This window comes from Patiria miniata, unplaced genomic scaffold, assembly GCF_015706575.1.
Source record: "Patiria miniata isolate m_02_andy unplaced genomic scaffold, ASM1570657v1 HiC_scaffold_2, whole genome shotgun sequence".
NCBI classification, from domain to species: Eukaryota; Metazoa; Echinodermata; class Asteroidea; order Valvatida; family Asterinidae; genus Patiria; species Patiria miniata.
This window is the reverse complement of record NW_024037058.1, coordinates 12,813,607-12,827,928: the sequence shown is the minus strand read 5'-3', so window position 1 is coordinate 12,827,928 and position 14,322 is coordinate 12,813,607. Positions and strand designations below refer to the sequence as shown.

Below are 14,322 nucleotides of genomic sequence, written 5' to 3'. Positions count from 1 at the left end.
ATAATGCAAACCCCCTCCCCTCCTCCCCCTCCCCCCTCCCCCCAAGTTGGGTTACGGGTGTATTTCTACACTATTCTGTAAAGTGTTAATGATCGTCGGATTTGAACAGCGCCCCCATTGAAAGTATGGTTTTTGCCCCCCCCCCCCCCCCCCCCAATTTACGGAGGCCAAGTGTCCGGAGAAAAAAAGCTGTCTACATTCAACATTGATTTGCTGATGACCCCCCCCCCCCCCCCCCGCAAAAAAAACTTTAGCCTGGATCCTACCCTGTGTATGTATTATTATCTTCAAACACTGTCCCTATCAGGGGAAACGAAACTATCCAATCATTCAGGACAAAGGTTTTCTAGACACACACATATCTGTAATCCGGTTCTAGAAAATACTGATGCATCTGGTCTTTAGATTCTTGTTACCACCAACGTCCCCCATCAAAAGGGCACGATGTCTGTGAAAGCAATCGCAAATTGCGTACTTCCCTATCTCCGACGGCCTCAGCACTGAGCTGGGACAAGGCTCAAAGTGTGTAGGTTGTGTACAGTTGCGGTATTGGTTTACCGCGAACTTCGGTGTTCCAGAGTTGATGAACTGGACTTGATACAAAACTGACCACTGCTGGTGTTTTCCCCCACTTCCAATGTAAACTGGATCAAATTCTGGGATCTTGTTTTCAAAGTGAGGTAAGTGATATACAAGTCTTTTTCATTAAATTCAACATAAGTTTGATAACTAGCTCTTGATATATAAATTCCACTACAATTTCTGATTGCTTTGAGCGCATTTGTGGGCAATGGTTCTGTGGTTTGACTTTCTAGGGGTGCTCCCCCAAACAAAAAAGGGGGACACCGATTCGCCAATCCCTCTAATGTACTTACAAAAAAAAACATCCTGTCTTATCTATGACTGGCATGAGCACTTTCGTATCAACGTAAAAGAACAGGCAAATGCCTGTGATACAACAACTGCTCAAGCTAGCCGTGTGCCAATAATTGTACAGTTTTTGTATGGTATTTTTTTCTTCAAGTCTCAGAGGGAGTTAGCCGGGGTTCACATCGCGCGCCGCCGTAGCCGGTCTCGCAGCCGGAGTTGGCTGAGGAACGAGCGCATGTATAATGCGTCATGAAAATGTACACGTAGGCTAGAGAACCGTTACGTCTGAATGTCAAATTCACTCAGTAGCGATATGTGTATAATGTACCCAATCCACTGTGAGTCACTCCGCCCGGGCCCGATGCGTGATATATACGGGATTCCTGTGCTGTACAGGGCGAGTCAAAAAGAAAATGGCCGAGTTAATATCAAACAATTCAAATTAAACAATAATTTTAACAAAAAACAAGAGCGAGTGCACGATAAGCTCTGACAAAAAAATGGAGTTAAATTTCAGATTAACGACGATCATTGTTTCTGCTCCACTAAATTTGAAAAAAATAGTATCGTCACGTGACGTAGCGCCTTGAGCACCAATATTGGTGGAAACGTTCGCCATATAAACACACGTTATAATTATAATTACACCGGTACGATGGGTATATACACGGTAATCGTTCTCGTTTTTAGAAAGAAATACTTGCAAATGAGCAAAAGCCAATGACTTTCTTTTTCCTCAATGTAGTCCTCTGACAGACAAAAAAATGACGGGAACCCATGGGACGATATTTCCACTACTAGGAATTTGGCTGGTGGTAATATGCTGCATCTACATCCCCTGTGTAAGAGCTGATAATGGTAGGTACCGTACTGAATTGAAAGATTTTTCTCAAAAATTAATTATGCTTCTGGGGACGAAACAAAAGTATTCAGTATTTGGATAGCAAAGATTGTGTGCTTGTAGAAGTTAAAACAAAACTTTAACTATGTATTTAAAATTCTCTCAACCCTAACTCCCTAGGGTGTGTGCAAAATCGAATTAAAATTTTAAGATTCAGGATTAAAATACGTTATATAAGATTGCAGAATCTTCATAGTGTTGGAATACGCAAATGATTCATTGTGTAATCGTGAATTAAATACTATGCGTATATTTTTAACCCGTGACCTTTTCCTTGCAACCTTTGTATTGCATGATCGGGCAAATGCACTTTACGACTCCCACAAATGACCCATAAAATTAAGTGTTCCCCATGAAGACTTCCTCCCCTACCAAAAATAGTGTCGCTAGAAATAGAACACTTAAACAAAATACTTAAAACTACATTTTCGTCTTCACATGATATCTGCAGATGGCCCTGCCAGTCAGCGTCGCCTGTCGTGCAAGCAAAGTCTCCGTCGATGTCAGCGGAACTCGCACGGTGCGATCACCGGTGAAGTCTGCGGTTCTGACGGCCGCACGTACCCGAGCCACTGCTCGCTGCTGTTCGCGGCGTGCAGACGGCACAACAGTCCGCAGGGACGCGGTAGATCTCCCTGGCCGAGCCTGGTCCACGCCGGAGCGTGTCAGGATGACGCATACTACAACGTCCGGAATAACACAGGCAGGTTGACTAATATGAATGCATTACAGATCTGAGTGTGTAATTATAGAGATGAACTTCGCACTAATGGGGAAAGCCAATTTCGCAAGAATGTGGAAATTCTCATTCACACAACCATAGTCTTTTCTGTTTTGTTTTGTTTGGTTTTTTTGTCGGGGGGGGGGGGTCATTCTTTAGTTTTGTTTTAATATAGGGGATTGAGGCGGGCTTTGTTGATTCTTGGGGACGTTTGGGAGAAGTTTGCGTCAGGGTTGTACTATATGCCCCATTGTGTACCAACGCAGGTCCTGAGTTCGTGTTCCACACGTGTACGACTTTGAAAAGTACGAAGCAGCTTTTGTTGATAAAAGACCAAAACAAAACCAACAACGACCACCACAACAACAACAACCACAGCAACAATAAAAACAACAACAAGAGCCATGGCATCGCGAGGGAGGGGGGGGGGGCAAACGGGGCAAACGGGAAAAAAGAGGGGGGAGGAAAAAGAGGTGCAAAGCCATAATTGCTGTTTATTTGATGGGGGTAAGGCAAATGCTCTCCTACTCACGCTCGGAAAAATGAAAAATTGAGAATATAATGAAAAAGTTAAGAAATTTTGGAGAAAAATTCTGGGAAAAAATTGCTTTGCCCCCCCCCCCCGGGAAAAAAATCCTGGCGACGCCAATGACCAGAGCAACAACATCAGTAGCAGCAACAGCAACAACTAGTGATTGACAAAGACATCCGATGAATGCTTTGTAATTGATGCCACATTTCTCAGTCAATAGATGAGGATTTGATAGAAATGAGTCTTAATTAATAGGGGTTATGAATTTAAATACCATTCTGACTCCCAAGCTGTGGATATTGGTACAATCACGGATTATGTATAACTATTATAATGTTTTTCATTTGAACCCGGTATGTTCCTCATGCTTCTTAATAAATTATGGCTTAAAAACATCCATCCAGATAGCTTCAGAAACGAAATGTCAACATAATTTCTTTGATTCCTGTCCCACTCTTTTGAGACAAAGATTTGGTTTAAAGGGAATATACAACATTTGCAAACATCGAAAAATAAAACTACCAAGTTTTTACGAAATACCTTACTAGGATGTTGGTATATGACAGTCTCAAGCATCTTGTAAAATTATGGCACCTGGTGTGAAGTCATTTTCAAGAAAATTGTATTTTTGTATACATTTCCAACGGTGGTCGGCCGACCAGCGTTGGAAAAACCTAACTATTTTTCAACTACTGCTCCAAATTTACCATTTTTCAGTCCAAATTTTGTTTGCTATTGATTACGTGTTCATGAACGGGTGCAGGCCAGCTAGACTGGTTCCCTTGCCTTACAATTTTCCATCATCTATACATTGATCCATTTTATCTTTTGTGGAGTCAGGGAACCAGACTACTTGAACATTTTTGTTTTTCTTGGTTTTATCAACCTTTTCGTACACAAAACTTCAAAAATGTCAGTGTAACAATATTTGATCTATTATACTAACCCCTCAAATAGTTCATTTCTGAAAATTACAGCAAAAGCAAATGATGTACATTCCCTTTAAAGGCATATGGTTCATCTGTATTTATCCCAAGAAATATCTGCATTTTTTTCCTCAAAAGCTTAGGGGGCCTACTGGTGCTAAACACCCCGTGAAATGTTTCCGTCTGGCTGGTTGTCATTGAGATGACATCGAGAAAAGTATAGGTGATTTATCAAAGTGACTGATTTTGACTGAAATAAAGAGTGCTATCGGCCAAATCTTGTTTCGTGATCAAAAGGTTGTGCGTGGTTCTTCAATGTTTGCTAGAATAATGCAATTTGCACTAAGCTGAAACTTCACGATAGGTTAGGTTTGGAACATTCTTCTTTGGATATTGAGCGGTGTTGATATAACGAATTACAAAATGCATGAAAAGCAAATGATCCTATATAATTACATGTAATTCAATCGCCTCGTATGTCTAATTGATTTGTGACAGGCCCGAGCGAAGCAGGAGGCAGTAACGATGGACTATTGCCTTTTGGTGAGGAGGAGGAGGAAGAGGAGGAGGAGTGGGAGGACCAGGAGGGGGAGAGGGAGAGGGAGAGCGAAGACAAGTCGAGTGAGAAGTCCAGCGAGGAAGACGAATCCCGGGAAGAAGATGAGGACAATGATGGTAAAATAATGAGCAGTTCCAAGGTTTTGTTAAAAATTACAACTGCAAATCTAGCCGAAAGCTGAAACGATCAGTGTTCATGTCGTAGCCATTGTAATTAGATTCAAGAACTAGAGTTCTACATGTCGTAGCCAAAATAAAAAAAAATCAGTCAGATTTCAAGAACTATAGAGAAACAATTCATAACAAATACCAAAAAAAATAACAAATAACCATTACAAAAAAGTTGTGTTGGCCAGTGTGCATTCGTAAAGACATCTTTTGCGATTATAAACATGCATAATTCCCGTTTTCTTTTCACTGTGGTCATTGGTTGTAAACTTTTTTTGATGTATGACGTTTAGGTAACCCGTTCAACCCGGCCACTAGACCACCAACTGTTTCGTCAGCCATGACGTCAAAGCCCCCGGCAACAACTGTTTCCTCCGCAACGGGTAAGGTTGTTGAAAAATATGCAACAGATATACCACAGATTCGGGATGTCGACTTTTATGTGTGGGCTTATGATTGGATCCATATTATTTATCATGCGAATTTCACGATCACATTACCTTGACCCTCGGCAAAAGTGACGCTCAGCAACAGTTTGTGGAAAAAGACGAGGGCATCATCGGAAGGTCATAATTGGTAAAATGGTTGATATTCAAATTCGTGGGTGAACATGATTTGATCAATCGCTTTGAACGCAGTTCTAGGAGAAAAAAAACCCGGAACGTGTCATCCAATCCGTGTTCAGTTGAAAAGTTGAAGGAATACCGAGACCTTAACTATTTTTCGTAACAAATCCCCGATTCGTGTCTGACATCTTAGGATTTTCCGCGGCCTCAGTTCCGAACCAACCCATGCCTACCCAGACGGACCGCACCACAGGTCGGACTGACCCCACCCAGACGGGTGCCACGACGGTACCCCCGACGTGCGCCCCGTCCTGCCCGCTGGACAGCAACCCGGTGTGTGGAACGGACGGCGAGACGTACAACAGCCGATGTCTGCTGGAGGCGCACGCTTGCCAGACCGGAGACCAGTCTCTCATTGTAAGCATGTTTTTCTTCATGCCCAGTATTTGGGCAAGTCAAGGGGAGGAGAAAGGTGGCTCAAGGAAACATCTCGAAACACAAGATTCCATTGTCCATCTCCGTACTCTCCTGTTGCCAAAGAGTACAAATGTGCTCTATAACTCTAAATCTTACCGAGCGAAAATTCTCTACATCCCACTGAAACTAGGGTCGAGACGATTAAAGGTCCATGTAAAAAAGTATTTTTTTTTTAAAGTAATGCTGTCCTTGTAAATGCACCTTTGTGTCCCATTGAACCTTATTTTCAATTTTCATTCGTTGGCATTTTGGTGCCAGGCGCGGATCCGCCCCCCCCCCCCAGCTCAGTCAAACAATTATAACAATTCATGAAAAATAATGCGAAACCCCCCCCCGCCACCCCCCCCCAAAAAAAATAGTGGTAATAATGTCCACCTCTGCACAAAAAACGGACAGAGGCAACTTGGTTGGGGGGGGGGGGGGTATCTGTACACTATTCTGACTATTCTGTCATGTATAGTGTTAATAATCGTCGGATTTGAACAGCGCCCCCATAGAAAGTATGGTACAAGCCAAATGAGGCATTAAAATATTAACTAAATAACAGTCGTCACTAATCATTCTCAAGAAGTATCAACATGAAAGATATGGGTCTAATTCAATCTTAAAAGGTTAACCTGTCTAGTTCCAGCAGAGCACAAATAATACACTTACGCCTCTCATTGCCCTTTGTTTTAATGCAATTTGCTAACAACGTCCAGGTGCTGTACGACGGACCTTGTATCCCACCCGGCGTTGTCGTTCCCCTCCCGAGGCGAGACCCGACCACGCTGGCCTCCCGCCGCGAGCCCCGGCCCACCCCGGCCGACCGTCCCGTCCGGGAGCGTCTCTCGTACTGCCCCACCGAGGCCGAGTGCTCGATGCTCTACCTGCCGGTCTGCGGCTCGGACGGCACGACCTACTCATCCTGGTGTCACCTCCGTCTCGTGGCCTGCAGAACCCCCGGTGAAACGTTGACCGTCAGTCACATGGGAGAATGTCTAGAGAGCACCAACACTGGTAATGAGAAAAGAAAATGTAGGGCCACCTGTTATTCAGAGGAAAAATCCCTCCCATTTTCCCTTGACCCAAAACCTGGAAAATTATGTTGTTTTAATCAAGTTGACACGAGTCATCACATTCACAAATCATAACGAGTTACATCGCAAGCCATGATGTTTCAATTCAAGTGACAATGTATTCCTCTGGTCACTGTTTATCTTTTGATTTGGGATGTTATGGACTACAGTTCAATTTTTGAACTTATTTATTTATTTCTTCTTTACACTGGGTGGCCCATTCAGTCCTTTTGTCAGAAACTGATCTCCCATGGGTCCCAGTAGGAGTAATAAACTAACAAAACATTATTTAAACATTAAAATGAAATAGATAAAATCATATACATGCGTGTAACCTGTATTTAACATTGCACAATAAAACGTTATTTTAAAAACGGAGAGCTTATGAAAACATTGAAAGCAACTTATGAAAACGTTGACAATTTTTGCGAAGGGAAGAAAGCTGATATCATTTCTTCGATCAGTTACAGAGATGCCATCTTGTGGACAAACCAACAATAAATCTGAAACAAACACCATAACTTATGCACTTTTTAATTCAGTGTCCAATACCATTTCTACGTGACTCATAATTATACTGTCAGTGCCCATGAACTTCAATTTTGTGCCCTTTTTGTCGGACATCACCGTTTTGCTTTTCTGACTAAATTTCATTACACTACAATGTTGGCAACATTTCCATGGCAAGTGTGATAGTTAACTTAATGAGATTTTAAGCTCATCGACAAAAACTACGTTATTAGGTAGCGATGACAAGGAAAGGCGAAAAAAAGTGTGTTTTTTTTTGGGGGGGGGGGGACTGGCCGTAATCCTTGTGCCCATGGCTTCCACAGCCTTTATACGGCCCTAAAATTGGCCGAATCACTCGTCTGGTGTCCTTTGAATTTCCCTTCTTAGCAATAATATATATATTTTAATCTATATTTCAGGGAGAAAATCGACAATAGCTCGGACAATGCATCATTAAGCAATACTAATTGATGAACAACAGGTCATTCAACCATTATGAACGAAATCAACCATGATTATCGATGATCAACCAGATTAAAACGTCGTATCGTTTGCTTTCATTTTCAATGCTTTCTGCAGGTTGTGGAGAGCCCTGCCCTGATGTTTTCGAGCCTGTTTGCGGTAGCGACAACATGACGTATCACAGCCTGTGCAGCCTGCGTCGGATAACGTGCTTGCGAGGGGAGGATTTGCCCACAGCACACGGTGGAGAGTGCATCCTCCCAGCCTTGGGTGAGAACGATTGCTCATTGCATTTTCTGTTACTTCAGTATCAAAGACTTGAGTCTTTTTGTGACTGGCTCGGGTTTTTTTTTTGGGGGGGGGGGGGGGACTCAGACTACTAGGAGTCGGGCGTAATGACTTGAAGACTCGGCACGAGTCCGATAACGTACACGAGTCCAACTGAAAGTGACTGTTTGATCATTTTCGGCACCCGTTCAGTGATAGAACAAATACATACATGGGGAAAGTACCTTCGTGTCATTTTCAAACGATGACGAATCGTGTCCATTTTCTTTTTTGGGAGGGGGGGGGGGGTACGGTTAGAAAAAGCCCGATGACAGTGTCATTATGTTCCTTGCACGTCGTGTCCTGGCGTTATGGACTCACATCCTCCTGTACGTGCGTGTTGTCTGTGCACGTTATCATGCTCAATGTGGTGAATTACAAAATGTATTTTGACTGATCCTTCAGTTGCACCAAGCTGACTCTTAATAGATACCTCAGAAAGTTCTACCATGGCGTGGGGGGGGGGGCGCAAGGGGGCACTTGCATGCCCCCCCAAAAAAAAGTATAAAAAAAGTGAGAGAAAAAAGGGGGAATTGAACAAAGAGGACGAGGGGCGAATCTGTTAATTTAATGTATTTAAATGTATTTCGAACAACATACAACATGGACGGTTTTTAACAAAGCGTCGAGTGATGTCTGGCACCCGATCCCGATTTTTCCACACCCGGTGATTTCTCGCTTCGGTTCTGGAGAGTGCTTTGCCCCCCTCTAGAAAAAGATCCTGCCGATGCTCATGAGTTCTACGTTTTCCTGCATTTTTTTAATGTGGAAATCATTGAAAACCTGAGCCTAATAATGTAGTTCCTGTGCTGTTTCCTCGCCTATTTTTCCCTGCAGTGTGTCCACTGGTCTGTCCTGGGACCAATGACCCGGTGTGCGGCACGGACGGGAACTCCTACCCATCTCTGTGTGTCATCAGACTGGTTGCCTGTCGCTCTGCCGACGAACGGGAGAAGGAACTGCGGATGGCGTACCGCGGACTGTGCATGAACGGTAGGTAAACAGCGGAACCAGCTTTGACCGGTGGGGGGGGGGGGGGGGGGTCGTTGTCATACAGAATTGGTTGGCAGGCATGTGCTACTTTATTTCTGCATGATTTCCGGGGGGGGGGGGGGGGTGGTGAACCCCTTCCCCCTTCCCCACCTCACCCGTAGATCCGCCACTGGTATTCTGATGAACGTAATATATTCGCTTAGTAAAACAGCTTACAATGCAGCCAAAATACCGTACATGGATATTGTTCTTAGCTAATAACTGCCTTGCGTGAAATTGTACTGTTCAGTAGCCGAACTATGCATTTTGCCCCGGACCAGGCATTTTTGGCGGGGACGGACTCCAATCAGATCAGAGGGTTAAGATAACTAGAAATGCTTCCCGCTCAAGGACCGCTGGCGATCTCAAGAAGCGAGGTGTTGTGGACCTGTAGGTGGGGGCGCTGTTTAATGCGGGCGGGACTTGTCACCAACAACACGGTGGGCTGTATTTTTATGTTCTGCAACCAAGTATAATCACACGCCATATTCCGAATGAGAGAAAGTTGGGCGCCGTAGGCTGGATCCCTATATGTCCCCCCCCCTCCTCATCCCCTTCTTATCCCTGCAACATTTGACCTTTCTTTCTTTTATGGTTCCTAATCAAATCCTCCATTTCAATGAAATGAATTTACTGTTTGATATCCTATTTGTGGATCTGGAGGAGTTTGAAAAAGAAGTAAAGCCCTTCGCTCGTACCCCGCGCCCTGCAAACAGGACGCTGGGAAGGGCTGATGTCTCTGAGCTCTCATTGGATAGATTTAGCGTGATGTGACGTAGCACGTAGCACAAACTCGCCGCATGCAGGAGCTGTTTATCATACGCAGCGTGCGCGCTGGCTACATGCGATGCATGCGCATGCCATAATAAGTTACCCAGAATGCCATGCGTACTTCCTACACAAGATTCTGTGAAGCTCATCAGCCCTTCCCATTGCCCTGTTTGCGGGGCAGGGACACGAGCGAAGTAAAGCCCAGAACCATTCAGTTAATTGAAGGATGCGCATGATGATCACTGACTTTACTTGGATACAGAAAGAAATATTTGCCAGCGGAAAAGGGGGCCGGAGGGGGGGGGGGGGGCTAATTCAGCTTTATGCAGGGAGAAGGCACAGCCCCCGACATTGTCAGGCTCTCCACATACGTGGGCTTTAGAGTTTGACAGACGAGGAAGTGCCCAAGATTGCCAGGGCAATTCCACCGCTGAGGGCGTATCCAACAGAAAGAGCCAGTTCGTAATGAACTTTCCTCAAGTGTCGTATTCACTTTAAGTTTATGGTCCGGGGTGCAAAGAAATTATGCATTTTATTGGGGGGGGGGAGTCCCAAAATTTACCTTCATTCATGTATAGAGCAAGTTTCCTTACTCTATGATTAACGGTGTAGTACCATTTGTATACGGTAGAGCGCAATTCGCAAAAAATAGATACAAATTACACTTTCGCCGGACACCTCATTGTTTTCATCTAAGAATTTCAGTTCAGCAAAAACGATCTTTTGTTTATTAGGATTTTACCATTTTTCAACATAGAAAACAATTTAATAACAACGCTTTTTTACGTTAAATCTGCCATGGTATAAACAACTGTTTCGATGAGCAGATATTTTATGGAAGAATTCAAAATCTTAATGAGATTAAAAGTTGTCTTATTATTGTCGTTATCGACATTTTTTCCCCCAATCTTTCAATTCCAGAGCCGTGCCAGAATAGTTGTCCAGAGCGTGAATATGCCCCTCTCTGCGGATCCAACGGGCGCACCTACCAGAACGAATGCTTCCTGTGGCTTGAGATGTGCCGTCATCCGGACCTGGTCAGATTCGACAAGGACTGCAATTTGGCTATTCCATAAAACAAAAACTGACTTAAACTGTAAATCGTCAAAGTCACATTAACTTGAGGTGGATCACGTGACCGACGAAGGTGGCAATGTTGTAAAGAAAATCAAATACTGTAAATACACGTTTTACAACGACTGTTTTACTTTTAAAATAAATCATAGTCCACTTTTTAACATTTACATAATTCTGATTGTAAAAAAAAGAAAGGTCATCGCAATCAACTTTTGATATGTTAGCATACTTTGGTTTATGAAAATTGAATTATAATAATTATTCTTATCGTTATGTATGCAAATGCGCCCTCAACCGGCGGTCGAATGCAAACTTTTGTTCTAGAGCCTATTTCACAAAATAGGCTGTGCAGCAAAAAACTACTGGACCGAATCGGAAAACTTTGGTATCATAATTCTTCAACTTCTTCAAAAGGATTCTCCATCAATTGGTACAAGCGGTTTGAGTCTCAAGGAAGTGGAAGTATGCCGTTCCTTTTTTTTTTCTTTCTTTTTTTGACCACCCTGTATAGAGTAACGAAGTGTGACGCCATTTAGAACCAGAAAGTGTAGCGCAAACGAATGGAGTACGCGTGCGTGTTTGTTCACGGGCTGAATAGGGTGCTAATGTCTTTAACACACATTTTGTGCGCCTGATGTATTCGCTTCGGCACTCTATAACCATGGTGTAACATTTCCTTGAGAAAATTTGCCAAGCACGTTTTTTTTTCACTGAGTAACTCCACTGAGTTTCCCTGCCAGAATACGACAGCACGCCGATAAACCTTGTGCAGGATTCCCCTGTTCTGTATATCCAGAAGATGCAGACGTTGCACAACACTTCCTTCCTCAAGGGGCCCGTAAAAAACAACATGCAGATTTGTAGACGCAAAGGCGCGAAGATACAGGCGGTTGTTCAGAAGAAAAAAAAAGGACATGAGGTACCGTGGAATGTCAGACTATGGAGCTATGTGTTCGCGCAGTCAGTGATCTTTATTACCGTTCGGCTGTAGACAATGCAACAGCTGTTTGAGCTGATATCCAGGGTCCTGAAATAAAGGGGGGGGGGGACATCGCGCTTAGCCAGGAGCGTGCCAGGAGGAACCTTAACCCCTGGCAATTATATACATTTGCTTGAACTCAAATGATTCATTATGAAAGGTGAACCATGGATGATATCCGCATATTTGTGGGTGTTCTACTAATATCTTCCTGCAGATTTTCTTCAAAATGTAAAGCATCGGGCTAGAATTTTCAGATGGATATTACTGCATGGTTGTCTATGCTGTTATTAAAAAGTCGTTCCTCCAAATACTCTTTTCTAAGTCTAATTGACAGTTAACATTTTATTTTCTTTAACATTTCCTGTCGTTGATTTCTGTCGCAGAGTGAATGTACACGTAAAACTATCGTAAGCCACCATGTCAACATTTAAATGGTATTGTTTTCCTTATTGGAGCTCTGGTGCTAATTGTTTGTCTTTTATTTTTTGTTTGTAACATTGCAATTGTATGAAAATAAATGTGTATTATTTTGCATTTAATGTTAAGACATAATATACCTGTGGCTTGGATAATAAATCATGAGGATTCTGTTGACTTGAAATTGATTCAAAGAATGTCACGTTAATGGTCGACTTTGGTAACACCCCCCCCCCTGCCGCTCACCATAGGCGATTTCAGTCGACCAGGAAACCACACACACAACACCCTCATCACAGATGTGATAACTTACTGTTTTTCAAAAAGCTGGCATGAAGTATATTTTGCCGCTCATACCCAGGGGCGTAGCACGGTAATTTTTATTGGGGGGGGGGGGGGGTTGGGGTTGAAAAGGGCACTTGCACATCCGTTGTGAAATGTAGACAGTTTTTTTTCTCCCTCCGGACACTTGGCCTCCGTAAAATCAAAAAGCGGGGGGGGGGGGGGGGGGGGCTAGTACCATCTGTTGAGGGGTGCTGTTCAAAACCGGCAATTATGCACACAAAGGGCAAATATATGGTGCCTTTCTGGGCGATACATGTGCGAAATTCTGAAAAAGGCACCCAAAACGGGGGGGGGGGGGGGGGGGGCGGGGGGGACATGCCTCCCTCCCGATGACGCCCATCATACTTTGTTAAAGTTGTCAGGGGGGTGGTTATCATAATCGTTCCCTCCCCCACTTTTTTCGTCCCCGAATAAAAATTGTAGTCCTACATTTGATTCCATAGCTCAGAAAAACTGTTTCAATGACTCAAAACACAAAAACGAAAAGCTTTTGCTAAAAACAATTGGTAAGTGGTCAGAAGTTGCCTCAGATCACACCACGTCCACAGACCGACTAGTAGAATAGTAGAATCCACAATTTCCCGGGCCCCTTAATTAAGCGGGCCCCGAACCCCACACCTTCAGGGCTTCGCGCTTGCATTCGTTCTGTATGCCCCCCCCCCCCCCCTTTTTGAAAAGCGATTGACGGCCTTGGAAAGTATTCCTCCATGCCAAGACCTTCATGGACAATACTGATGCATGAAATATATTTCACGAGCATCAATTCATGAGGTCATGTATAGCTTTGGCGATAAAAGGGGGCCACAAAAGATGGGAACATGCCGACTGATGGCTCCATAAAAAAAGCACGGCGTACTCGGAGATGTTGATTCTGGGCTGATTTCGCAATTGAAAAGCGTAGGTGGTTGAGTGCAACCTGCAAACAGCGTAATCTGCTTGGTTGTTTATCAATTACTAAGGAAGGGATAATACAAGCCTGATGTCTACCGGCTTATCTAGCTTCTCAAGTCGCCAGCCACTCAAGGCTGTTTGTCTAGTTCATTGTGTAATTCCACCACAGATATGAAAATGTGCTGCACAGATTTGCACTGAAGGGGATTATTTTATTTATCCTTAAGAAACTTTATTTCTAACATTGTATGCTTGCTCTATGAAAGACACGCTCATAGATTGCGACAATGTAGGACAACATTTCCTGTAGTGTCCTTCCTGTGATATTGCCGATGTACGTATTGAAACTTGCATTTTGCACGTTTGTTTTTCGTTTCAAGCAACTGCTAAATAATTCAAGTATAATAATAAAGTTTATGACAACCTGTTGAAGTTATACATTTTGGGAAACATAATGCACATGTGTTTTTGGGCCTCGAACTGGATTCCGATGCTTTTGACGCACATAAAAAAAGGTGGCCATTCTTGTATCATCCAAGGCACTTCCCATCACCTATCTGCCATACTAGGAGGGTGATGTTGGGAGGGGGGGGGGGGGGCTGGGCATCCTCAACCCAGTGCTTGCCCAAAGCAAAGGACTTTGATCAAGCAAAAGATTTGTTCGAAAAGTTTTGCATTTCAACCACAGAGGTTGCGTATCATGGGCCTACAAAGCGCACATTACGCGTTAC

At 43.6% G+C, this 14,322-nt stretch overlaps 1 protein-coding gene across 1 annotated transcript; it reads left to right on the top strand.

Moving 5' to 3' along the window:
- The first annotated feature begins 347 nt into the window (after positions 1 to 347).
- LOC119726547 (agrin-like) lies at positions 348 to 12,515 on the top strand. The gene is made up of 10 exons (XM_038198279.1): positions 348 to 680; positions 1,616 to 1,728; positions 2,223 to 2,474; positions 4,449 to 4,625; positions 4,970 to 5,059; positions 5,436 to 5,659; positions 6,421 to 6,718; positions 7,867 to 8,019; positions 8,914 to 9,069; positions 10,801 to 12,515. The coding sequence occupies exons 2-10, from the start codon at positions 1,635 to 1,637 to the stop codon at positions 10,953 to 10,955; spliced, it is 1,599 nt and encodes a 532-aa protein (XP_038054207.1). The 5' UTR covers positions 348 to 680; positions 1,616 to 1,634; the 3' UTR covers positions 10,956 to 12,515.
- Positions 12,516 to 14,322: the final 1,807 nt, after the last annotated feature.